We start from the raw sequence: 26,831 nt of genomic DNA, 5'->3' as shown, positions 1-26,831 counted from the left end.
ACAATTAAAACATATTACTGCCAAGCATGAGAATGTAGGCAACATAACAAGAGAGAGATGAACACCATCCATCCCTCCTACAAGACCTCCCCCGAATGATCTTTCCAAAACTGTAAGTCAAGAAGGAATGCTCTTTCAACCATCATTTTTGTGGTGACTAATTATGTGCTTTCTGTTATGATTTTGCTAAGAGATTTATATGCTGTAGACTGATTCTATCTGTTCTCTTACCCGTATTTTTTCAATTTCAGCTTTATTTGCTGTTTGTTGCTTTTCCAGTCGCTCACTCAGCTGGGAACAAATCTGAAAAGCAAAGTTATGTACCAGACTATTTAGAAATGTAAATTTTATCCCAGATGAATGCTAAAGCATAAATAAATGCTACAGGAATATTAACAAGGACAGTTTTACAGCTCTGAGAAAAAGGAAAATTGGGATACTACGTTAACTTATGTCATTCTACACATGTTCTTCTATGTCTATAGGAAGCGGTCATGTAAGTTTGGTCTTGCTAAAGGAATCCAAAACGGTTAGGGAAAGCATGAGTCCTTTGGGACAAAGGCACCAGCCACGACCCCAAAAGTAGCAGTGTTTTTTTTAATTTTTTTATTTTTTAAGTCAGTTCCTCAAGACCTGTGTGACTTAAGAACATTTTGAAAGTTCCCATTAAAAAGATTCATCAGTTTGCTCCTTTGATACCTGATGATCAGGTGCTTGAATTCCAAAGTAAAATCTCTAAAATGAAAAGGCATCTTTCTCTCTTCTTACATGCAATTACCATCTGATGGAAGAACTGAAGATGGGAGAGCTTTTGCAATGAAGTAAAATTTAGATATACAAGAGCCCACATGAACAATGTTGGGCTGTCACTGAGGCCGTGAAACTGGTGATCTACCAACACCTATGTTAAGAGTAAACAGAGCTGGCCATCATGATCTCACCAAAATATAAAGCAAAACCAAGTGCCAGCTTCCTGCTTAAAATCACTAAAATGTCTCCTCAAAGGAATGACACAAACCTCCTAGAATGCTGAGATTGCAATTTCATTGCAGAACATGTAATCATTAAGTTGTGCCTACCTGTTTGTAGTCACCAATTATAGAGCTGTTCTTTTTGATCTCGGACTCAGCTTTATCTAGTTCCCTACGACACATTTCCTTCAGCTGCAGAAAAAAAAAGTAAGAAGTTTATATATTTGTACAGTTTGAGAAATAAACATACGGTATTTCCTCCTTCTCCTTAACTTCAATACCTTTTGCACACAGTAAGACTCTACAGGGAACAAAGGTCTATTTCAGCTACGTGCAAACAGGGAAAAGCTGGACTTTGGTGGCTCTCTTTGCTAGAAAATTGACTAGTTTAGAGAAGGAGGTATTAAATGTACTGACAGCTGAAGTTCTGTCCTGCCTCTTTGTGCAGCAATCTCTGCAGCAGTCTGTGCCTTCACAATTTCAAGTAAAAAAATCACTATCCTGTGAAGCACCTGACAGGAAAGAATTCTGTTTTGCTGACGCTCTTTACACTACAGGGAAGGCAGAAGCAGGACTTAGAACATTAAGCTCTTCCTACACTTGTCACTTTTTTTCCCTATCTGCACTGCACAGAAATCTGAAAATGACAGAAGAGCCCCTAACCTGAGCTGATTCTTCTTCCAGGCGCCTCTTTTCTTCTTCTGCATCAATCAATTTCTGCTTGGTCATTAGCAGTTCCTTATTCAGAGCATCTGCCTTTTCCTCTGCCTGGAACACAGAGCAAAGTACAGCACTGAAGAGAAGCTTCCTTGTTGTGCGGGTGCTGGTAGGCAGCCATGCGTGGAAACTCCAGTAGGACACAGCCAAGAATACTGTCCTTTCATTCTTATTAAAAGAAGTCTCTTCATTGTTACTAATAAAAGTAATCTTAGGAAAACTATTTTTCTGAAAAATAACGTATACAATTCAAACTCGTAGTGAAAACAGAATTCATTAAAAATGTCTCTGGAACATTAAAAAACTCCTTCACGATGCCTACCAATGAATGTAATACCATCTTTACTGTGTCAGATTCCTCTTTTAAGAAAAGAGATGTCCCACCAGAAAGCACACAATCCTTTCTTACTACTTTTTTTTTTTTTTAAGAATAAAGGTGCATAGCTGTAAAATCTTGGGCTGTTCATAAGCTGCTCTGCAAAGTAAGACAGCTTTTCCTGTCTTATACACAGCAACTCAGTACTTCCCAATAGGTGTATGAATTCAACATAAAAATAGATCAATAACTCAACTGATATATAGAATGTTCAGAAAGTAGCTGTACCATTTCCCTTCAAAGGAAGAAAATCAAACAGTGAATTTTAGTCCCTTAAAGTCCTGCTGATCCTTTAAAACAGATGGCAAAGGCAAAGAGAACACCTTTTCATTATATATGGTTTTTAAGCTGTTTTAAAGTTAAAGGAAACTGGAATATGGGAGTCTAGCAATAGCAGAAAAATGAAGCCTATTTTCTGGTCTAGTGCAAAGGTTATTAAGGAAATTCTCGTATTTCCAAATGCTTTGCTTTGATCTTTTAGGCTGCAAGATTTCAGAGACCCTATGAAATTATTAGAAAAGGTGTATTAAGCAATCTCCTTTGGTACTTTTCTTTCAGGACATCTGGCTAGTAGAATGAAACTTACCACTGCAGCTTCCAATTAGAAGAATTAATCAGGGTCCCAACATAGGATCAAACCTACCTATCTCCTCCTGGGGGATAACCTGAATGCTACCAACATCGTTTACCATCTTTGAAGGCATGAGTGTTACATATCCACCGGTGTATCTCAAAGACTTTACTCAGTTTTTTTTTCCTCTCTTAGCTCTCTATTTAGAGGAATAAAAAGCACAATTGGTTTATATGGGCTAGAGCAGCCCCAAGCAACAGTTAATAACAGATACAAAAACTTCTGCAGTTTTGTTTTGTTTTTTTTTTTTTTGCTGCAGTCCACCTTCTGAGAGCAACCAGTAGGCATTCTGCACAGCCTTCTATGAGCTATTTGAAGACTTGACTTAGCTCCTGCTATACTTTCTTTCAATATACATAGAGAAGAAAGTAACTAATCAAGTCCAGGCTTAGAACCTCTCTTCTCTCTCCAGGCTGAATGCTTTTCAGAAGATTCCATATTTCAGATGCTGGTCCTGTTTCCTGTGGGTATCTGGCACAGGTCTATATATCATTATTCTGCAGTATGGGAAAGGAGGAAAGAATCCTAACTCACCCACATCAACTGTACCACATTTTGCAGCATATCAGACACCCTGTAATGGTGCTTCTCCACACCACATAATGTGATGACCTGCATCTGCTCAACCTGCTGTCCTGAAGGACTACAGTAGCCCAGTAGTCTCATAAAAAAAAAACAAAGGCAATCCCTAGCCCTGGAGGCAAGACACAAGTGAAAATACATTCCATAAGGAACAAAGAATATGGGATTTATCACCCCATCAGCAGAAAGTTAAACATTATGAAGTATGAAAATACTCTGTCATACGTACAATGAGAGGAGTCACTAGAAATTAGCCCTAGTACTTTGTCTCCACTACAGAGCATAAAAACATCTTACATTGTCTAAATCTTTCCGCAGAGCAATCTTGCTGGTCACCAGTTCGTGTGCAAGGTCATCATTTTCTTGCTCAAGCCTCATGTTTGCTTCTTGTAGACGCCGGTTCTCACGCTACAGGCAGACAAAAAAGTCAAGAAAAAGGTTTTGCTAGGTGTTTATCTATAAAACACAGCACTCTGTGCATGAATGCAAATGTCCAGCTTACATCTCAAACATTAAAAGACAACTCCACCTGCATGAAATTCAAGGAGGACAAGAGCTGCTAGCCATATAGTAAATACAAAATAAAGCAAATTAAACATTAGCCCTGAGAAGAAACCACACATTAATAACTCATCTATTACTTGTTGAGATGGTGAAATGTTTTTGAAGAATGCAGTGGTAGGAGTGTCACTCTGCCATCAACACCCTACCAAGAGGTTCCTACAAACACTCATTTCCTAATGGCTGAAAATAAAATTTTCATGCTGGAAAAATGAGAGAGTGGATGGTACTGGGAAAGCCACTCTATATTCTCTTACAATTCCCATCACACAGACAGATGTTAAAGTTTACATACAACTCTTCAGCTTAAAACATGTAAGTGGATGTAAGTGTACATGGCCTTGTCAGAAGACAAAACAGCTTAAAAAAAAAAAATTCCTGGAGGTATTGCATGTTAAATCAGATTACAGTAGGTAAACATTACCTCGAATCTTTCTATTGGATCCTCCTGCTGAGCTTGCTGCTCTCTCATGGTGTGATATTCCTTTTCATATTTCTTCAACTTCTTCTGGCTAATCTAAATTAAAGCAGTCTATTAGTTCCTGTCCAGAACATCAATAAAAAGATACACAATTCACAAAGGGTTATGCTGTGAGCTTTGGGCAACTTCTGCCTTCTCTAAAACACAGCTAACAATCTTTTCTTGAACGTCAAACCTTTGGATATGGTCAAGAAAATCTATTTCACTCAATATAATCACAAAAGTATCCCTATTTCTTATCCTTTTGTGAAATATAGAAAAGTGGTAGAAGGGGATTCCTAAGAGCATCCTACCTGAGTTCTCCTTGGTACTTACAGCTGTTTGATACCCAAAATATTACAGCAGCTTAGCAAAACTGAATCTCTTGAAAGCCACCATACGTGTTTAATTTCTGACCTAACATAATACTGAGGTTTCTTCAGCTGCTTTTTCAGCAGTAGCATTTACCATCATGTTGAAGTGCTTACTTTAAAAGAAACTACAGATGCAAAAAGCAGTTTTCCCGTCTCTAAGAAGGGAGAGAAACATGGATTAAAATCAGTATTTTGTGCAGTGTTCAAGTCCTACAGGGACAGAGAACACACAAGAACTGCATCAGATCCTGACCAGCACCCTCCCTGGTGTCAGCTATTGGGTGTGCAGTGTGCTGCAGGAGATTAGTGACAGTATGTGCTAAAACCATTAACAGCATTTCACATGCAAAGCAGTACACATCCAAACTAAATCACCACTAATAAAAGCTGCCGAACCCTTATTGTTATTTCAATAAACCAAATAATATGAAGTTATTTTTTAAGAGGAAAATATTCCCATATTTTGTCTAAGAAACAAATTTGATATGCATAAATGACAGACAGTGGAAAACATGCTTCAGTTCCTCTTACGTTTATTTCTTATCATTAACAATCTTACTTGGAACGAGCTGCAGAAAACTGGTAGCTAGGCTCCCTCTAGTGAGAGCTGCACAGAAACATTCAGTTGAATGTGCTTCCATTGAGTCTTCAGAGAAGCCAGCCCATGCAGCTGGAGTGGGTCCAGCCCTATTACAGCTGCTGCAGTGATCCTTACTCAGCAGCCCAGAATATTAACCCCTTACTTACAATACAGCCTGTAACTTCAGGAGATTATTTCACTGCTCTGCTCCTGCTGAACTGTGCTGTTGGGTTTCATACACCAAATCTCACGCTATGTAAAGGTCAGCTCTTGAAAGGAGAAGAAGCCACACTGCCAGTCAGACAGGAGTGCATTAAACTAGTGTTGCCCCTGGATACTAATAATGAGGTGATCATGAGAACATTCACTATTCTCACCAGTTCTTGATAACGGAGCCCTGGCAGGATCCATGCTCAAGAAGTCAGCAAGGCCTCTGGGCCTCCATGGTGACAGAAGGCAGAAATGAATACTGAAGTCCCACCAGGATTTCAAGGGCAGAGAACACTGAAGACTCACTTTAAGAAGCTACTGCTGTCTCAAGCTCATCATTCACTGACCTCCTTTTCAGCAGAATGCTGTTGTAATCACAATGCCTTAGCTAGGCTACTTCTCCCTTCCTATAAATGATTTATTTTGACATCAGGCCCTTTTCTGCTCAAAAGCACTTCCAGATACAAAGCTGGAGATTTCTACTGACAGCGAAGGACTTATATGTTAGGTCAAAGAAAGCAATTATGTGCAATGTCCAATCAGAGGCAACACAGCACCTGTGCACAGCCCAGTAACACAGTTTGCATTTTCTCCATAAACTTCCATTTAACCCCCTGAAAACACTCAGCACTCAGGGAAGCAGTGCACAGTCTTCACTGTTTGCTTTAACTACTTCACACACGCTGGGAATGAAGGGAGATTTGGCAGAGTGGGAAGAAAAACAAGCTATCTGGAAACATGAAAGGCAAATGCAGTCATTACACCTCATCTTGACCAGATAGATATGCCCAGAATGTCTGATCTGTGGCTTCTCTTCAGTGATTGGATGTTTATATAGCTTGCTTGCTTCCTGGTTACTTCCTAATTTCTACACTCATGTCATAAGAAATGCTGGAGTTCTATGGAGAATACCACTGTGCTAGTACCCCAAGTGCCATGGAAGTTCATGTACTAGGGAGACTGTAATTATGCACTGATGCTACAGGAGAATTATTCTAGTGAGTTTGAAGAAGGAAAAAAAAAAAAAAGATTTTGAACCTACCAGTATATTACACCAAAAGCTACTAACTTTGTAACATTTGGTTGAAATTCCATTATAAGGGTTTGTTCTCACGTGTTGATATAAAGTGCATGTCACTGTGTTTGAGACATAGGGGTTAGCAGGGAACAAACGTTAACTCCCACTGCCTCAAACGAAAAAAGCCTCACTGTGTACCTCAGAAATTGTACCCACTGAAGATATGCTCACAGCTGCCATCACCACATCTTTACCTTCATGTTACAGGCTAACTCCATCAGCTTTTTTGCGTTCTCCTCTGAGCGGTATCTCTTGGGCAGCTGAACACGGAAGAATTTTAAAGCCCCTTCGAAGTCAGTCAGTAACAAATCATCCTTGGTAGTCTGCAGACGAGGAAAGAAAAATCAGCAATTGCAAAGTGGATTTTGGACAATTACTGAATTCCCAGAGAAAATACAGCAACAACAGTTCTGTAAAGCTCCCAAGAACTTATCTACTTGTTAACCTTCTGTAAATAGCATTTGTTTCTATTTCTGCAGCTTTCTATTTCCCTGCCACCCATCCCCCAAAAGCACTCTGCCGCACTGAGGATGACAGACAACAGCATATGCAATACAGGATGCTCCTAGCTTAAAAAAAATTAAAAATTAACAGGCATCTTAATTTTTGCTACCTGTGCACAATGGCACCATGGTGCAGAAAGCACCGTGTTAGAACTTGGATACTCACTTTTAATAATCCCAGTGCAACGTTAAAGATAACACTTATTCCCTAGAGAGAAAAATAATGACAAAATAAGTTAGTTTCTTGGTATTTGCAATCCTAGTTTTTAATCTACTTGCTGGATTTTGTTGTTAGTCTAGTTTCTGCAAAGATGAGAACAAGGATACAAGTGCAAACAGGTACTACATTAAATGACTTCAGTTAGGGAAGTACGTTCACTGGATTGCCATTACTGATAGCAAACCAGTATTTCAGCACAGGCTTTACTATCTTAATAGCTCTAAACTCCAGAATGATGAAGGTGCTGCACTTTAAGGACTAGTTGGTCAGCTCAAGATGATTTAATTTTCATACAGCAACTTCTGAAAACACTGAACTCAAATGCAGCAATATATACATGAATACATTAATTTCTGGTATTCAAAAGTTGGGATAATTCTTGCAATGAAAAAGAAGGTAACTCCCTTTAGGACAGAGTCTCACATTATCTACTTTGCCACTGTTTGTTAGAGGTGATTTACTTAAGCTGCCCGGTTAATTATAACAGTCCCTGTAACCAGTAGTAGCATACAGCTTCCTAAGGGGTGCCTTCCCTAATCACAACACACTGCTCATCAGATTTCAAGATTGTCTTTCTTTCCACTCTCATTTTAAAGCAATAAAAAAATTCAGCATTCACTAGGAACACGTTTACTATTTGTGAATTTAAAATGTGTTTCTAAACAAATATAACTGATTTTCTAGATACCATCTGCTGCCTTCAATTACATTGGCACATGGACAAAGTAAGCAGCAGATGATAACAGAGAAAGGGTAAAACTGACCAGGAGATTTATGAATGCTGAAACCCTTCAGTGTCCAAAATTTAGACAAATTGTACCACTCCACATAAGCAATTACAGACCTGGTGGAGAATGCAGAATAATGTTAATCAGCCAGTAAAAGTAAATCATGAGATAACTCATGGATGCTTTGGTACAAAACATGAATTGTTAATATATGTTAACGAGCTCCTAATCAAATTATACTATTTACCAACATGCTACCAAATATGCTGTTTTAAAACATGCATTTGTCCAAATCTTGAAGTAAATAGTTTTGCTTTCTAAATATATGCTGGGAAGTATAAAGAGACTTCAAGTCTCTTGGAAAAAGGGCCCCAGGCTTGTGAGATCACCAGCACAGAAATTAGCTGAGCTACTCTACATGGGATGGCCTTTTTGCATCCACATTCTAAAAAAAAAAACCAACACAAAACAAACCAACACAAACGTTAGCAGAGTGTATAACACAATTCAATAACAGAAGAAAATTGGAAACTTTCATCCACACTTGTAAATTAATTTACATCCCACAAGCACTGTATGGAATTACATCCACACTAAACAGTACTCTGTGAAATAAGATATTATAACCATATATATATATATTCCTAATCCATTTCTTTAAAATGCTGAGAACTCTTCCACTGTAAAAATGTAACACTTCTAGGTAGAAATAAGTATCACTTGCCTAGCTCTGGAATAACAGCTGGTAACAAGGATGTGAATCAAGATGGTGAAATAGGGTCAAAAGTTACTAGTAGTGCAAGTCTTCAGTTACAACACCTACCTCACATAAGAGTAAGTCAATAATATGGAAGACCATGTAGAGAGGGAATTTTGCCGTGAACAGTGTAAGGAACCACTGGGAAGCATACATGTGTGCTTCAAGGCTAATGTCCAGAAAGTGGTTATACAGATCAGGAATGTATTCCTAATAATAATAATGGAAAAGAAAGGAAGAAAGAAAGTTAATTTATACCATCTTGGAGGAGCAGTTGAAATCCCAAAGTATAACAGGAGTTGGGTAGAACCAGTGTGTGTGCAGAAAGGCAGGTTTCTGCATCCATACCTGACAGAGCAGCTGCCTGACATGCTGAAGAGCCTTGCAAGGACGCTGAGGGCTCAGTGCGGATGCTCAGCACGCTGTATTAAATGCACAATGAGCCAAGTTCCTGAGCTCACATCCTAGTGAGGAACCCAGGCAGCGCTGTGCTGACCCTGCAAGGCGCTGCAGCTGTATGCAGCGAGGCCCCTGCTGGGGCAGTCAGGAAGAGAGCAGCCCCACGGGGTCGGACGTGTCGGCCCCAAACCCACTGCGCTGCTGCGGTGACAGACAGGACTCTGCCCAGCACACTGTGTTCTCAGAAGGCCTTCAGTGCGGACAGTCCTCACGCTGCCTCTTTACTAAGAGGCTACAAACGCTGTTTGCTTGTAAGACAAACAGCTTGTTTTGCTGTTTTGAGCTGCAGGTCCTGATCATTCACTTCACACAAGTCCGAGCCCCTACCTGCATGAGGCGCTCCAGCTGATAGAACTTGCAGTGCAAATCTTCAAAATTTTGTTTGAAAAGTTCCCTGAGTCCATAATCAAACATGATTTTGACCAGAACGCTGAAAGCTTGCTCTTCAGGCATCTGTGAGAAGAAAGCGCATTTAAATCCTTCATAGCAGTTCCATCTGCCCTTACTGTGATCCCCTCCTTCATACAGAAAGGCCAAACTGTTACTGCTTTTTAACCCGCTCGTAGCCAGTTCCAAAGTAGCCAAGAGTACCAACACACAAAATGAGGCCTGGTGTTGGAAACTGCACTTCATTCACATTCAGTGGGATAAACCACTTCCCCGTCACCCAACTAAAAATACATCTTACAGACACCAAGACCAACGCAGCTTCTTGTCGTATTTGTTACACATCATGCCAGAATCCTACAGATTTTCAACAGCCTAATTCTGTCACCTACGTAACTAAGACAAATGCAGTATCATCAGATGATGTTAAACAGGATCTTTCCCTTATTTTTAGCTATGTATTTACCTTTTTAAGTGACATTAATTACATTTCACGCTTATTTTTCAGCTGCCATGAATAAGACAGAGCAGTAATTGCTAACAAAAACTTAATTTATCACAATTCATCACTGGCTTAGGAAAGTTCAATATCCCTTCCCTGCCAAAAACCAAAGATACACTCATCATGGCCTGTCAGTGTTTAGACATTTTTCCCAAACACAAAAATTCAGCTTTCTATATTTCTATAGTAAAGTCTGACTTCAGGCCAATCACTTGTTCCTATAAAGGCAAGAACACCCACCTCAGTATTCTATTATTAATCTGCAGATGGAGTTTGTTAAAACTGAAAACTTTGCTGACATGCACTGGGCTGGTAGTGATGGACTCCATTTTGCAATGCTTTTCAATATCTGTATTCCCTAGCAGCTGTACTCCAAAGGCTCATTTCAAAGAAACCTATTTGAAATTCAGTCTTTTTATTGCATACTTTATTTCCACAGGCAATACCTAACTGTTAAAGAAAGAATTCTCCATTCTCCACGAGTCTCTCTAATGCAATGGATATTCAAGAAATGGATATAAGACAATAAAAATCAGAAGCATGTATGTTTCAGTAGAAGTGTTCAGTTCTCCTATCAGGAAGTATCAGCCTTCTTGATCTGATTCAGTACAGTAATAAAGAATTAATTGGTCATCAAGCAAATGTTTCACATTACAGTAACGATGAACTAGAAGGTTTTTATGATTAGTTATTTGGCTGACGTTTAAAAAGAACCGAGTTTATGTTATGTTCTGCATCCTCCACTGACTTTACAACATTATGGAAAATGCTCCATGAAGACCAGACTTCCACTGAAAGCTGCAGAGATGCCTTCATACCCAGTTCTCACTGGTAGCACCAGTCACTGAGAATCAGCTGGGGAGAAGAAATCTCAGAACCCTACAGGGCTTACGAACTGTTCAGCTGCAACTGCCCCACTTGCAGACACACACTGAGAACAAGCAGACGTTGATTTAAAAAAGAATGGTCTATAAATAATTGGTACTGATTTCAAATCCTCTCATATTTCCTAAGCATGAGCAAATCTGAAACTTTTGCTTCTGATTTACAGTAAGCATCAAACTCCCTGGCTTCTGAACACCCAAGCAGTTAAAGGATATTACTCTGATAAGGCCTCTTTTACCAATAACATTAGGTTAAAAAAGGTATTCTTAACAAAATAAAAAACTATTTTATCCTTCAATAACCTCTAAAATCAAAAAGCAGAAAGGGCTATAATACAGGAGCCCAAATAAAGGCAGTATAATGTTCAAAGCACTAAGAAACTGAATCCCATCAATGCCACAAATACACTACTTCTGTGTATGCACAACATATGGTGATTACCAACCATACTTCTGACCGATTTCAATAGAAAGGTCTTCCAAAAGGCTTAAATCTGACCTTGAAACCCTGTAACAGAAACATTTACAGTTGTCTGATACACAAATTCCATGCCTACTAGTGATCATGAGTACAAGCCTGTGGAGTTTCAATTGGAAGGGGTCCTGAAACAGAAACACAGTGAAATGAACACTGACAGTAGACAAGAGTTGTTATGAATACTACAGTTAGTTCTAAACAATTTACTATTCTGCCTAAAATCACATTATTAGTGACCAACATTTAAGTGGGTAAGCAGCCTGCAACCCCACTTGTTCAGGAGCTGCCATGTCCCAGACATGTGGAGCAATATTTATTCTTAAGCTAAAAACAAACTGGAAGAAAAAAAAAACACCACTTACATGTAAAAGCAGCACAGCAGCAAGAAACGATTGGCCTTGACAGTAACCAATCTCTTCATCATAGACAGAATAGGCCTAAAAAAGGAATCCAATTTTTTTTACAGCATATCTGAGCTAAAAGCACAAAGAAAACAAAATATTGCACTGAACACAACTTCATGAAATTTTCATGAGGTGTATTGGTGCCCCCGGTGTCATTCAAAGGAGAGGATAACCTATGTGAAAATCAAACCATGACAAACAGTAGCAGTGGCTGGTTACAGTAATGCAGCGAGACTGTTGGAGTCTATTAAGCTCCTTATCTGAGAGCTTTAACCCCTAAACAGCTCCAGGGATGTTAGGAGGTCATTTGTGGAAGAGAAACACCAGTAACACAAAGAAAGAGCACTAAAAGATTTCATATTCTTTCTTCATATCTGCATTTTGCCAATGTTTGTCACGCTCAGAACAATGCAGCTATCTCTGTTGTAAGAGTGAACTGTACAAGTGTGGGTCAGGGAGGCCTGTCACAAACACACATATGGGTTTCTATTTCAATCTCTATCCAACTACACTAAATGGGATGAGCAGCCTTCCTGCTACCACAGGGATGGATCCCACTTCTCTCTCACTGCATTTTAGCCTTTAGCTGAGGATCTGTTGTGTCCCTCTCTCTACATTCCATCTGGATACGTATCTTTGGATACGAGGGGAAAAAAATGACAATTTCTAAACTGAAGCACATCTCCTCCCCTCAGCCTTGATCCAGGCTGACACATCTGGAATTATGTGAAGTTTCTGTACTAAACAACTTAGTGCTCAGGAATCCAGAGGGCTTACAACTTCAGAACACCCATCTGAATGGCACTATGACCAGGTAAACAACTGCAATGAAGAACGAGGCAGAGTCTGCCTCCAAGGTACAGTGAACTAATTGTAATATCCACACGTTCTCAGGTAACAAAGACACATCTGTCAATGATTTTAAACATTAATTACCAGAATAAGAATGTAAATAATACCTTGCATATTTTGTACAGGGAGTCCTGACCATCTCCTCCAGTATCTTTAAAATAATCATGAGCAGGAAACGTTCGATTGATGTCTCGAGTGATAGCACTGTCTTGTGGAGACTCCTATTAGAAAAAGTAAAAACAAAAATCAAGGTACTATAAACCAAAACACGTCAGAAGAGAATAAATTACTATATGCGAGGGCTGAGTTGAGGGATTGACATCGTGTTCTGCGCACTGTTCTAAATTTAACAAATACAGTCTACTCAACCAGAACAGACTGCCTGCAGGCTGGCAGCTCCAGATCACAATCTTGATAGATTTGGTTACCTAAGCACATCTGGGAACAGTCAGTGAGTGGCAGAAAAAGCACATGCACACACACACAAAAGCATTCCGGGACATTGCAATGCAGACAGCAGCCTTCCCTTGGAGTCTTCCAAAGGCCTGCCTGGTCACATTTCATTTGTCTTAAACTGCGGCGGGTAACGAACAATTGTAAGCAGCTGTATAATGCCGTCCTAAGTTCTTTTATTCATTCTCCTAAATGCTTCAGCTAGTGAAACCACTCTCCATTCCTTCCATAAAATTAAGCAATTCAGAAGTAGAAAATCACGTAAGAGCAGCATACAGCAAAACATAATAAAGTGCAGGGATGGCTGCCTATAGGAGCAGGGCAGTTCAGCATCAGGAGGATGGAACTTTGTTCTCTACATTTCTCAGATGCAATAATTTCCCAAGTCTAAAGTGCTTTGAAAGCTGCACAATAACAGCATACAATTAAAACATTAAGTTTGAACAACAGACTGAAAAGGTAATTGGAAGAAATACCATGCGAGTCTGCATCAAGTCCTACACAAGAAGTAGTGAAAACTCCTAGAAGAGATTAAAAGAGTTTGACAAAGCATAATAATTCAGTGCAGTAAAAAGGGAAACGTAGGCCTTCTCCTCCCGATGGTAATCCAATTTGAATACCACGTGATCTCCCTGAAATCAGTGGGCAAGACTGGTGTCAAACAGCCAGCTCTAATGGGATTTGTCAGTATTGCACAGGATGGGCAAGGATATGCAAACTTTTTTTTAGGTCTGTGTCAGACACACCATGTGCAACCATAAGCATTTGTGAACAGTGTCCAGCTTAGCCTGAAGTGCCATCCAGGACAGATTCGGTTCAGAAGGGGAAAGCAAGCAGGTGGCATTCCCACAGTGGGGTCTTCTAAGGTCTCTGTCAATGTTAAACATGGCACAGTTTTGATCCATCTCATCCAGTTCATTCAGTTCACTTCGCAAACTATTCCTATTGTAGATGCTTAAGCCGGGCTTCATCATGCTGCATGGAGACCTGGATATTCTTTGAAAACTGGAACAACAACCTGTTGGGCTCGAAGAGCTGTGAGCAGCGGTGGCTGGGAACCAGTGGCATCCCTCAGAGCAGAGCTGGCGCCAGCACAGCTGTGTGTGGGGCTCGGAGACCTGCAGCATGGAAAAAAGACCCCTCCACAGGTTTGTGAGCACCACCAAATGGGAAGGAGAGGCTGGGATGTCAGTAGTAACACAGAAACAAAAGCCTCTGTTTGTCTGCAGATGTTTCCTTTGCCTACCATGGTTCCTTTTTCCACTATCAAAGAGGACTTTTCCTACGCACCACCCGAGAGCCCAGAAAGCTCAGAAATGAATTCTGAGAACTTTTTGAATAAGGTCTTCCTGATAACAACCAATTTTTTGGAAGGCTGCAAGACTGAATTACAGCGAAGTACCCTGCTATGCAAGAGTGCAGGTACTGTTCACTGCCAACAGCAATTTGTGGCACTGAACAATTGGATTTCCAGAGTGTTACCTGTGTTCTGCTGTAATGGCATAGATTACAGAAAATAATCTTAAATTCACTTGCCTTTTAAATTTGCTTATTTAATAGCAGAAGCAAAAGCATCTGGTTGGAAACTTACATGACAGACTTCACTGTCATTACGACTAAAAATCAGCAGTCCCTCTCTGGCTTTGCGTGACTTGTTTAGCCCTTGACTCCTATGTTTCAGTGCAACTCTTCAAGCAATCTGTAAGGCTAGTTCCTGCAGCTGAAACAGAGCTTAGTGAGAGAAAAATTAGCGGAAATGATAAGGTTTAAAAATGCTTTTCAAACCAGCTTTGAAATCTCTCCACTAGTACAAACTGCTGCAATCCGAGCATTGTGCAACCTTTTCTTTACTCCTATTTTTATACCTTGCTGTGAGAATTGGCTCAATGGGCAATTTCTCATGCTTTCAGGGGACTGGGAACTGAAGGAAACCCTTCTGAACCCACACCCTTCACAAACTGGGATTGAAAAATAGAAAGCTAAGAATGACAGGAAGAAAAAGAAAGTAATAAAGAAAACAGAATGGAAAACAGCCATGAGAACTGAGGCAAGCGCAATAAAGATTAAAATTCTCACATGAGTTCACTGCTCCAAAGGAAAGCAGGAAAATGCGGATGCTCAGACTAACAACATACCTCTCCTTCCCCTTTGTTGTGCCCTTTAAAATATTAGTGGAGTTATACTAAAAACTTCCTCTCCTGCTGAATCAAAAAGTACGAGAGTAATTACAGAAACTAGGATGCAGTCTAGCAGATAAAAGCCCATCTACTTTATCAGTTTTCCTAAAAAAAACATACTGGTTCCCACCTGCTAAGATGGATACACTTAAAGGACATATTCCTTGTGCTTTTCTCCAAAGTTTAGCATGTTTATGATCCTTCCTGGGAGAATTATCCCAGCATGTGCAAATGAAGCTGCAGTCTTGACCAATGTCTTGAAAGTGAAACTGAGCGACATTGGAAGCATTTTCTGTACCTTCAGCCACACTTTGAAGACCTGGAAGAGCTGGAGTTGACAGCACCTCTTCCCAGGGCTGACACAAATTTGAATTCAAACACCATCCTCACAGGAAAACAAAACTGAAGCTCTGCAAAACTCTCACTCTTGTCACCATGGAATCCACTTTCACATCGCAATTACTCAGGGAGGTCCCAGTAACTTTGCAATGGTTTTGTCATACAGTCAGAAATGACTATGAGAAGAAAGGTCTGGAGATTCCTTCAGTCAGCAAATGTTCCACGCTTCATTTGGGGTCTGATCAGCACAAGGCACGTTGCTGCAGGGCACAGGCAAGGCACTGGAGAGCAGCGAGTCAGCTCACAGCTTCCAGCAGCCACAAGGAGCAGAAAAAGCCAAAGCTGTCTGAAACTTGTACAGACAGGACAGCATTACACACTAAGGGTAGGTGGTTCTGATAAGATCTGCACATTTCACATACATTCTAAAATAATGAAAGGTCACTTGGTAGTTATTTTTAATGTTTGCATGACACTGCATCGCCAAATTTATTTATTTTGCAGGTTAATGGTGTTCCCAAGATTACTTTTGATACGTAGTATTAATACTGACTTTTACCCAGAGCACATTCCCTGCACGTGGACCAAAGCAATGTGAGAGGATTTCAGCACACAGAATTACACCCAGAACTGAGACCGTAAGGAAGTACTACGAAAGCCACTTTCAAAGCAACAGGCTTGTTAGCTTCTCACGAGATATGCTGTCCTGAGAACAGAAGTGTTACCCAGAGAACATTCACAAATAAATAGAGGGATTCGTGGAAGTAAAATGAATGGTTTGGAGAAACACCTGCAATTTGATACAATGGTGCACTGATACAGCATACTTTCAGTCCAAATATGGCAATATAGAGCAATTCTAAAAATAAAAGTGAATCCCTTGTGATATCCAGCCCTTTAGCTGTGTTCATTTCCTTTTAGGGCTCAAGTTTCCCACAGGAAAAATACAGAGAGGAGTTTGCCTTCAGCTCCCCACATCACGCATGGGTAACACGCAGACATACAGTGCACAATGGAAGGTCGTCCTGCTCTTCGTGATTACAACAAAACCAGACTACTGAGAAGAGCAAAGAGGAGAGGAAAAACCCACCCCCTCCACACAGAACACACCTTTACCACCGCCCACTTACATAAAAGTCATCTGAGACAAGACGTGAAAACGTGTGACGTATCATTTATTTCTTAAACGTATTCATGATCCATTCAGACCTTTCAAATAAAGTGTACAAGTGCATTTCAGAATAAAAAACTACACTCTTCACACAGCTCTGTAGAACACGACATTTCATCAAGAAACTTGAAGCAAAAACTTCCTAGTAACCACCCATGCATCCTTTGGCTACAATAACATCACTGATCAACAAGTACTGCTATTCAATTCTGAGTTTCCCTTTAAAGAGAAGGAGCATCCTAAACTATGCTGCTCCTTCCAAGGACCTCTCTTTAAAGAGAGAATATCAAATAAATTAGCTAGGCTTTAGGCAGAACAGTAAGGCTACTGAGTACTGTTGATGCATGATCCATACATTTGGCTAACAGGCAATCTAGGCTATGTGAAACACGTCAACAGCCCTTGAAATTTTAGTAGTATCAAGATTACATCAATTCAAAACAAATGGCAGACAAAGATGTAACCAGTGGAACAATCACTGAAATATGTGCGGTTTCTCTTAGGATGGGAAGTGCTGATAGATTCAGAAAAGTGTTTATAAAATTTGCTAAGAACCACATTGACATTCTTAAAATTACATATTTTACAAAGCCCTAAACTGTGTGACTGTACAACTCTACCACATTAAACCGTCTGTTTTAAAAATACATACATATATCTGTATGTATGTGCATCTACAGCAAAGAGGAAACAAGTCAAGAGATGTATGAGAGCCAGAGTACAGATCATCTCAAAGGGAATGCTGCAGTTCTTTGAGTTTTAATACCTCATAGCAAAAATACCTCTTGGAAACAATTATGCAAAGACTTAGCATCAGGTATTTACATAGTTCAGTTTAACGTAGTTCACTTAATGTTTAAAAATATGTGAGTTATTTTAAATCAGTAACACTTGTAGGTTTTGGCTCAACTATACTTTTTCCTTTTATCGCCCTTAGCCAAAAAATCAGCTACAGAAACGCCTATGAGAACAGGGGGGAGGAGGATCCCTCTGCCCCGCATCTTAACAATTCTGAGTTGGCACAAAATACGTATTTTTGGAGCCACAATGATAACTGTTCCTCAGCTGTCCCGAACATCCAAACTCCCATCTCCACCTCCTCTCCCTTCCCGGATACCCACAGAACGAATCCAGGCAGAGATGAGGAGCGCCGAGACCTCAGCGCTCAGCACTGCGTCACAACGAGAGAAGGGCTGGAAAGGCTCAAATTCACCTGTCTGCTTTTCTGATCTGCTTTGGTGGATTTGTTTCCTGCAGTCCTTCAGAGCAGGGCTTTTGCACTCGCACCTCTTGCTCGTCTTTTAATACAAAACGATTTCCAGCATTCAAAGTTTCTACCAACACACACACATTCCTATGTGTGATTTTGTAGATTCTTGGCCTTTCCACTGACACTCAGGAAAAAGCTCCAGCCGTGGCACTGCTCGTGTACAGAGCTGGACTGTCTCCCCATACGGCTCCTCACAGCAACCCTCAAACAGACAAACAAACGTTGCAGAACACACTGAGATAATCAGAGCAGTGGCTTCTGCTGTCCCCGTGACTGCGAAGGAGCAGACAGAGGTGGAATGTGCAGACAAGAGAGCATCCTTCAAAGGATGCGGCTCCACTGTATTTTGTTCAGCAAAGCAACCTAAAAGCACATGCATGCATAGCCTCCCATGCTTGCAGTTTAATTGTAAACAGCACGTGGAAAAACAATTTAAAAGGTACTAATACAATTCTGAACTCCCTGAAGAAAAGACATACCCACGAGGATTAAGAACAGTAAGAAAGCTCATCATTAGCAATCGCAAACTCATTTCCATCCTGTTGCATTCATTAAAGGAATACAAAATTGAATCTAGTGTTTACATGCTAGAATTACAATAGAAACTTGATTTCAGAGGTTACATATGGAGAGAAATTTATCAGCATAGCAACTTGCAAAACACCGTGCTGTACAGCACCTCCAAAGACATCACTCTGTGAACACAACACGTGTGATGTCAAACCCCTTCAGGCAGTTCCAAAGCATGGCTGGAGGGAGCACTGCTTCCTGCGGCCCCAGGATTAACCATTATTTTTAGTAGGTTTTAATGACAATTTATCCTCGAGAAACACTGGATCCCCCAAAAACGGAGCTGATCAGGAACACACCCAGCACCTCACCGCCCTCAGGGAGTTATTTCTTTGTATGCTAAACATCAATTCCTTTGACGGCATCTATAGAAAACGTTTTTTAAAATGTTCTTATGAAACACTCTTAATACGCAGCAACGCTAATATTTAAAAATATTTCACAGTGTTGTACTAATGTAACTTCATAAAACGAGCAACTTCAGTCGGCTAAAGCTCAAAGCCTTACGCTATATTAAAATAGTCCAAAGTCTTCACGCACACACAACTATCACTAGCACTATAAATATACCTACGCCACTTCAGTGCGAAGTCTGGCTGTTTTCCCCTGACAAATCCCTCAGTACTCCTGCCAGCATATTAGAACGTCACCCTTTACTAATCTAATTACTGATTTTCAAGGATTCACTTACAGTTGAAATCCCAGAAGAACTTTTTTCCAATTTACAATGAAGGAATGACTTTTTTTGATCAAGTATTTGATTGCTCACCTCACGTGAGCTCCCTAGCAGTGAAGGATGACACACATGCACAGCAAGACTTGTTGAGTTCATCTTTAGGAGGGGCTGCTTCAACTGTGTAACTTTTGAACCGAAGGGTCTCCAGCGACGCCTGAGAATCCAATGCTTCAATTCCAGAACTACCACCCTCATGGTACCAGCATGCAGAGCCCATTGCCCGCAAGGCCGTGCTGCTGGGATCTGCTTCCAGGCCAACACACAGGCGGGGATCACTCCTGGCTCTCGGTTTCAGTAACTGCAAATTCGTGAGGTGGAGAATCAGCTCTGACTGTGCAGACTACCCAAGTGCAGTCAGGTTGTAAATAAACAACTTGGGTCAGGATGCAAGAACATAAAGCTTACGTTAACATTTTCACTAAGTGCCAAAGCTCAAGAGATGCAAACAGTTTACAGGTGAAAGCCACAAACACTTCCTTGCACCAACCACCACACACACCCAGAGCAGACAGACGGTGCTTTGTGTGACACGGCGATGGGAGCAAGAGCTGCAGAGCAGCACAAGTCAGTAAGGAGCAGAGAGCCACGAGCACAGCTCTCTGCCTAGCAGTATTTCACACCCAGATAACCTCGAGTCACAAGAGAGGCAGAAAGCAGCTACACCAGCTGTACCACACCAAGGCTCGGCCACGCCAGCTCAGCCACGCTGTCCCACTGCAGCCAAGCGGCAAAGAGCAGGAGAATCCCTGCTCCCAGTGTGGGCAGAACCCGAGCACTGCAGCATTGCAAGAAAGGTTAACTCCATCTTTACAACAGTGTGTTCTAAATGATGTGACCCAAACTAAATACTCCATTGTGTTGACACAACTGCAGCCTACATCATATCAGAAGCGCACGCACGCAGTGCTGTCCCACAGGTTTCTTTTGTTTGTTTCCCCTGGCAGCAACTTTCAGTTTCTTTCTCTAAACACAATGACCTGCTTCTACATATACTACATTTTAACGTTCAAAAGCTTTCCTCTTCCAAAAGATTATTATGTAGCTAACTTTAGCTTGCCTTGGCTTCTCTGCAGAAAACATCTTTCAAAGCAGTGACAGCAATGCATAGGCAGTAAGGGAAACGACAACCGCGAAGTTTCAAGATGCCGGCCTCAAGTCAGAACATTCCTAGTGTAAAATATATTATTTCCATGATAGGGAACTCTCTCATCATCCTAAAGGAGGGACTGGAGAGCGTGGAAAGAGACGAGCAGGGAACAGACACAGCCTGCAGAACAGGGAGGAAGCACTGCTTTCCTGGGGAGAACCAACAGAACCAACAGACCTGGCCTCCTCCTCCACGCCCCAGCTTCTGCCTTCCTCAGCAGAACAGCCCCAGGGTTTGTGAAGTGCCCATTCCTTCCTTCTCCCACCGTCAGAAAAAACTGTGGAGGCTTTACACCTCTTGCATCTGCTACAAATGTGCTTTTTCAGCTTCAGACAGAATTGGTGGCGAGGTAAAGTTCAAGTTTATTTTGAATGGTATCACTGAAAGGATGTGGCATTGCATTCTGCAAAGTGGGAGATGGAAAGAAAAGGGTTTTTAACCTTAGGAACAACACAAGGACCAGGTCAGGCAAATGTTTTAGCAGATGCTTCAAGCACGCAGCACTAAAGATGTGTTTAAACAACGATTAAATAAAACCTTCAAAACTTTCACCTCCTCATACAGAATTATAACTATAATAGATTAATACAGCCATTGGGAAAAAATGGGCCTTTTGTTTGTCACACCTAAAGGTTGGCTCCCACGCTCACATATTAGTTCCTAAGAAAAATACTTTCTAAAGCACCAACCCGAGTTAGGGATACAAGTTTAACCAACTTCAACTCCAGATGTGGAATAAGGCAGACTGAGAAGTTTGCCTTCCCAGCTCACAAAGGTTCGATACAGCTGCTAACAACACAACAAATATCAGAAAGCTGCTCATCAATTTTTCACACTGAATATTTCCATTTCACAACGTATCCTTTGGAAGCACCTTTTTCCTGAAATTTAGGACCTCTTACACGTAAAACCTTTATGCGAAGGGGAAAGGAGCGATGCCTCGGAGATGCAGTGCAGGTCTAAGATTTGGGAATTCTCATTCAAGGTTCTGCTCTGAGAAAAACCCTTCCTGCAGCTCCTGAATCCCCCGTGCCTCAGTCCTCTGCCCTGCTTTCTCCCTATAGAAGACTTATGACAAATATTCACGACTGTCCTTTGGCACTCTGACACAGAGCCACGTCAGAATTCTAACTAAAAGAAACAAATTTCTGAGTGGTAAGAAGCTTGAGATACAAGTTCAACCCCTCCAAAAGTAAATAAAGACCATAGACACCAGTAATATTTAATAAAAAACTAACAGTAGATGACAACAAAATGTTTGTTTCACGCAAAAGATAACTGTTGTGTTTAAAAATACTGTCACTTGATTAAAAATTATTAAAATGATAATTCACAGATTTTCTCCCAGCCTATTTGGGAAACAACAACGCCACAACAGCCCAAACTTCCAGTATTATTTTTTTCAATGAAGCAAATGCTCCATGAAGCAAATATTCACATTCTGCGAAGTTGTGCGTATAGAAATCTTCTCCTGTGGCATTAAAAAAACCTACTGAATTCTACCATGTAAGTTGGACCTTGCAGCAACTCGATTTGAAAAATAAAAAATAAGATGGAATCTCGAAGTTAGTTCATTTAGCTATACCACAACACACAATTTTTATGAAGATAGAATTTGATTTCTGCATCGTCTCCATTGTGGTGTTTACATACACAGTGCTCTTGACACCAATTTCTAAATGACCAGGCACGCTCTGACACAGATATGGCCAAGAAAGATTAGTTTCGTATGTACAATGATGAAAGCAACCCAAGCAGAAAGCCCGCTGCCCAACAACTCATAGCACATATGGTGATGAAAAGGACTACTGTGCCTCACGTTAACTACCTGAGGAAGGATGTTAAATGGACTGCTGAGCAAACAAGGTAATACTTTCCAAAATTCTTTCTTGCACAGTTGGCACAGGGACCAAGAACCACCTCCATGCAGTTTCACTGAAGACAGTGGAGTCAAACAATGCAGATATTTAAACCACTTCATCCCCTATAAACCTTGACCAGCCTTTAACTGACAGGGAAAATGTAACTTAGAATTTAAAACACAGATAAATTAGCACAGACAGAACTAGAAATACAGACTAATGAACCAGGCAACTGATGCAATATTAGAAACTGCCTGAAAAAGCAGGATGAAACCTGAATGCTTCAGCTGGCTGCAATTCCGCTCTTCTTACCTTGGAAGAGACTTCCAGATTCTGACTTTCACCTCTCATGGAAATCACCCGAGCTGAAGACTTTGAGATGAGTGAACGAAAGCCTAGCTGTTATGAATATTACAATTAAAGTTCAGTTGCAAACAACAATGGCTGCAAATTTCCATCTAAATCTGTAGCAACCACTACACTAAGTACAAGTCCAGGCTTACAGCTTAAGCAGCAACTGCTTCAACTCAAGTTAAATCTCTATGCCATCAGTAAGCCCTTGTAATTTATGCTAAACTTCCATATTCTCAAAAACTAGCACTGAATACTCCTACTTAATCTTTTATTCATGCCATAAAATTTGGAGGGGAAAAAAAAAAACATTTGTCCTCCAGCTTCCACTTTAACCTGAAATGATCATACTGAGGGTTTTAAGCCTAGCAGATTGGTTTTTTTCTTCTATTAAATTTAATCAAATGCTTTGAATGCTAGATTGCATTGCTTCAAAGACGTGGAAATGTTAGCTAAGGTGAAGAGTCAGAGAAAAGCTACTGGGAATTTACCTGAGAGGTTGCTCCAAAAATACCACACAGGAATGCTTCGATATTAGTGACTAAAGCCCTTAAATTGCTCCCTAAAGCCCACCCATGCTATGACACCTACAAAACACTAGAGAACAATTAGCCAGCTGTGAGCTAATGCACCGTTTATAAATGACTCACTGCACCACCGTGCTCTGCTCCAGCCGCCAAGGCTACCTGGCACGGCCAGGTGTCTCCGACCAAACTGCAGACAGACACAGCTTAGCAGAATGATTCTCCTCTATGCTGTCTGTGCAAAGATGACGGCGTAAACCCTTGACCTAGACAACGTCTTAATATGACAGACAACAAGCAATGTTGTGAGGGCATGAGGATTTACATCGCCTTAAACTTTCAGATAAACTATGGAGGATAAATTAAGACCGGCCTGTACGGATGAACACTGAAAGCAGATCACGACATGGCTTTGTCCCGGGGCAAACCACATGAGCCCAGGGACTGGAGCTCCCAGCAGATCACAGAGGAGGGAAGGTGTGTGCAGGACCACTAAAAAACAGAGATCATCTTGGTCAACGACAACAGCAGACCTGAGAACAAATACACACAGTCCTTCCTTTGGCTAAGAGAACTGCCCCAGTTCTAAAACACATTTCTGAAACTAACTTCCCCTATGTTTTTTCCTTTCCCAATATGACAAGAGTCAACCCACCTTGACTTAATACAGCAGCTCAAAGAATTCCCCAAAGTTACAGCACCCAACGCAGCGCCAGGGCTGCAAAGGGCCATGCAGATGTAATGCACTGCTATAGGACATGGCTCACAAACCCTTTACTATTCCAATACAACACCAGTAAAAAGACATTCTTTTGAAAAACCAATCAATTTGAGGACTGTACTGCATTCTTAATGGCATCACAATACCCCAAAACACTTCGTTTAAGCAAGCCTGAGAAAAGCTGTGGTCAATGAAACTTTGTTTCTCAGACACTGTACATTGTTTGACCAGTTAAATATATGTTTGCCAACAGGATTTAGCTCCTGCTATATTCGAACCATCTTTAATCCCCGGAAGCCTAAAGAAAAATGTCTCTGATTTAGCTCTGTGTGCTTATGAATAACTCAAATACTACAGTTAAATTTACAACATAGTTCCCTTAGCTGTTTAGAAGACAATTGTTTTCTTTCCTTTCTCCCTAAGTTCTAGTATGTAAAATATCAAAAGAATTTAGATTAAAGAAAAGGGGGGGGGAGAAGAACATGTTATTTTTAAAGTTGTTCTTGAGAAAATTTCCACACAAAAATGTGGCATTTCTCCACTGTTTGGAGAATAATTTTCACATGTTGGCATCATTCTCAAGAGGGTGCCACAATTCTGGTATCATAAAATGACAAGTATTTTTCCCTTAGCTTATCAAAACACATTTTATTTAACTGCTAGATGTGGTCTGATTCAAGTTTTTCTTACTTGACAACAACCAGGAAAATGCAGTCGCTGCACTGCCTGCACACGCAGCCAACCAGGGGAACGGCACCGGGGACGGCTCAGATCAGAGCTGCACTCACGGCTCCGTGAGACCACGCTCATGAGAAAACATTCACATTGTTCCCCACTGTTCTAGAAGTCCTGTCTAGGTAGCACTGAAAAACAAGTTGTTTGGCCCCTTCTGTTACAACGCTGGAAAATTTTGTCAATATACTTTGGCATATATTAAAAAATCCCTGTAATATACCATATCCCATGACATTTCCACTTCAGATCTATCATTTACATGTGAAGCACGAATCTCAAAAGAACCTAGCAGAACTGTAAGAAAGACTACATTTTGCTGAAGCTCTCAGACACCCACTCCATTCAGTCACACCAGCTGGAGAGGTAAGTGTCAAGATACAGCTTTATTCTTAAAAACGAATATGGAGGTGAAACTCCACAGCCGCCTCCACAGCAATAAATTTTTTTAAAGTGAAACCACAATGATATGTGCTCCTGATTCTTCTGTGTCAGCAGCATTTCTCAGAAACCTTTTTGCAAATCTGGACATCATAAAATCATATTTAACTTCTTGCAAATTACAGAGCTGTCCCTGCACTTCCCAGTCAAGCTGATAGGTGTCTTAAACGTGACATCCATTGGAAGATCTTTTGCTCCTAGAGGTAGAGGAGTCCTTGGCTACCCTCTGTCTGGCACAAGAGGCACAAATCGCCCCGAGAGACGCTTCAGCCCCTTCTGAAAGACACTGTTGGAGAGACTGTAAATGACACAGTTGCAGAAACTGTTGCTAATGGCAAGCCAAGTGGTCAAGAAGGATGCAACGCGATTACTATAGACGTTGGAGCTCTCCAGCAGAAAATAGATGATGTAGGGCAACCAGAGGATGTAGAAGACACTGGTGATACGGAAAAGAACCGTGGCATAGCGCTTGTCCGGGCAGGGCTGTGCCTCCCCTGCCTCCCCATCCTGAGAGCTGAAGCGCACCCTCCTCTCGTTGATCTCCTTGGTGTGCTGCTGGCAGATGCGGAAGATGTTGAAGTACGTAAAGCAGACAATGAAAGCTGCCGGGGCGTACAGCATCACCACGATGAAGAGAGTGAAATAGGGATCGGTGTTCCAGGAATTGGCACACCACTGAAACACGTCCCCGTGGTATCCAGGCTTTCCCCAGTGAAAGGAGGGTAAGAAGACCAGGCAGGAGTACAGCCAAATGACCAGGATGCAGATCCGCAGTCTCCACGGGGTGACCAGCGTGTTGTAAGTCAGCGGTTTGGTGATGGCAATGTACCTGTCAATACTGATGCATGCCAAAGAGGCCATGGAGACGCTCTTCAGCACCGATACCACGTAACCAAAGATTTGGCAAACCAAAGACTCGCTTAAAACAACTGGGTAGTGCAGCAGGGACAAAGAAGGCACCAGACAGCTCACGCCCACCAGGAGGTCAGCATACGCCATAGTCTGGATGAAGTAACTGGTGGTGTGGTGGTTCAGCAGAGGTGCACAGTGAAAGACAAATATCACAATAATGTTGCCCGAAATAATCAGCACCATGAGGAACACAATAATAACCACTTCCAGGAGGCAAAAATTGATGGTCTCCAAATAGCTAATGGCCAGGAGACAGAATGGCCGGCCACTCTGGTTGCCAACCAAAGAGGAGTTCATCTTGAGCACTGCAGTGATCTCTACTTCATGCTCCTGCCTGCTGCCTGCAGCCGCCCCAGGCAGCTGCTGTCATTGCGGCCGGGGCTCTGCGTGCAGCAATGTCAGAACCGGAGCTCGGGTCCCCAGGGCTGCTCCAGCTGCCGCTGCTGTGCATTGTCTGCGGCGCGATTCCCCTTTAAACCCGGCTCCGTGCCGCTACCGGTGCACGGGGACCCGGCGGCAGTCATGTCAGCAACTTCACGCTGACACAGGGCGGCTATTAGAGCCCTCCGGGTGGGCCGCCTCGCTCAGGAGGGCTGAGGGACGGGGAAGAGGGAGAAGGAGCCTTCCTCGAGCGCGGATGGGAGTCCTCCCGAACGCTGACAGAAGAGAAGGGGAAAGCGTTTTACGGCATCATCCCCCCCGCTCCCGCCG

General features: G+C 41.5%; 2 protein-coding genes across 3 annotated transcripts in view; both read right to left on the bottom strand.

Moving 5' to 3' along the window:
• The window catches only part of RABGAP1 (RAB GTPase activating protein 1), a 60,329-nt gene that overhangs the window by 2,985 nt on the left and 30,513 nt on the right, over nucleotides 1–26,831 (bottom strand). Inside the window, exons 14-24 of one of the 2 annotated variants that reach the window (XM_010721047.3) lie at nucleotides 12,822–12,935; nucleotides 11,821–11,895; nucleotides 9,535–9,660; nucleotides 8,815–8,958; nucleotides 7,210–7,251; nucleotides 6,735–6,863; nucleotides 4,263–4,355; nucleotides 3,575–3,685; nucleotides 1,635–1,739; nucleotides 1,080–1,163; nucleotides 232–303 (exon numbers count right to left, since the gene is read on the bottom strand). In XM_010721047.3, coding sequence (XP_010719349.1) covers nucleotides 232–303; nucleotides 1,080–1,163; nucleotides 1,635–1,739; nucleotides 3,575–3,685; nucleotides 4,263–4,355; nucleotides 6,735–6,863; nucleotides 7,210–7,251; nucleotides 8,815–8,958; nucleotides 9,535–9,660; nucleotides 11,821–11,895; nucleotides 12,822–12,935 — 1,095 coding nt within the window. The remainder of the gene's footprint in view (nucleotides 1–231; nucleotides 304–1,079; nucleotides 1,164–1,634; nucleotides 1,740–3,574; nucleotides 3,686–4,262; nucleotides 4,356–6,734; nucleotides 6,864–7,209; nucleotides 7,252–8,814; nucleotides 8,959–9,534; nucleotides 9,661–11,820; nucleotides 11,896–12,821; nucleotides 12,936–26,831) is intronic. The other variant, XM_031556245.1, reaches the window with a different exon arrangement.
• On the bottom strand, nucleotides 16,838–26,802 carry GPR21 (G protein-coupled receptor 21). The gene is given in 2 exon segments (XM_003211345.3): nucleotides 16,838–25,460; nucleotides 25,463–26,802. Coding segments are annotated over 2 exon segments (1,044 nt in total). The 5' UTR covers nucleotides 26,418–26,802; the 3' UTR covers nucleotides 16,838–25,371.

This window comes from Meleagris gallopavo, chromosome 19 (assembly GCF_000146605.3).
Source record: "Meleagris gallopavo isolate NT-WF06-2002-E0010 breed Aviagen turkey brand Nicholas breeding stock chromosome 19, Turkey_5.1, whole genome shotgun sequence".
NCBI lineage: Eukaryota > Metazoa > Chordata > Aves > Galliformes > Phasianidae > Meleagris > Meleagris gallopavo.
Note: the sequence above shows the minus strand (reverse complement) of the source record. Positions and strands in the feature narration are given on the sequence as shown.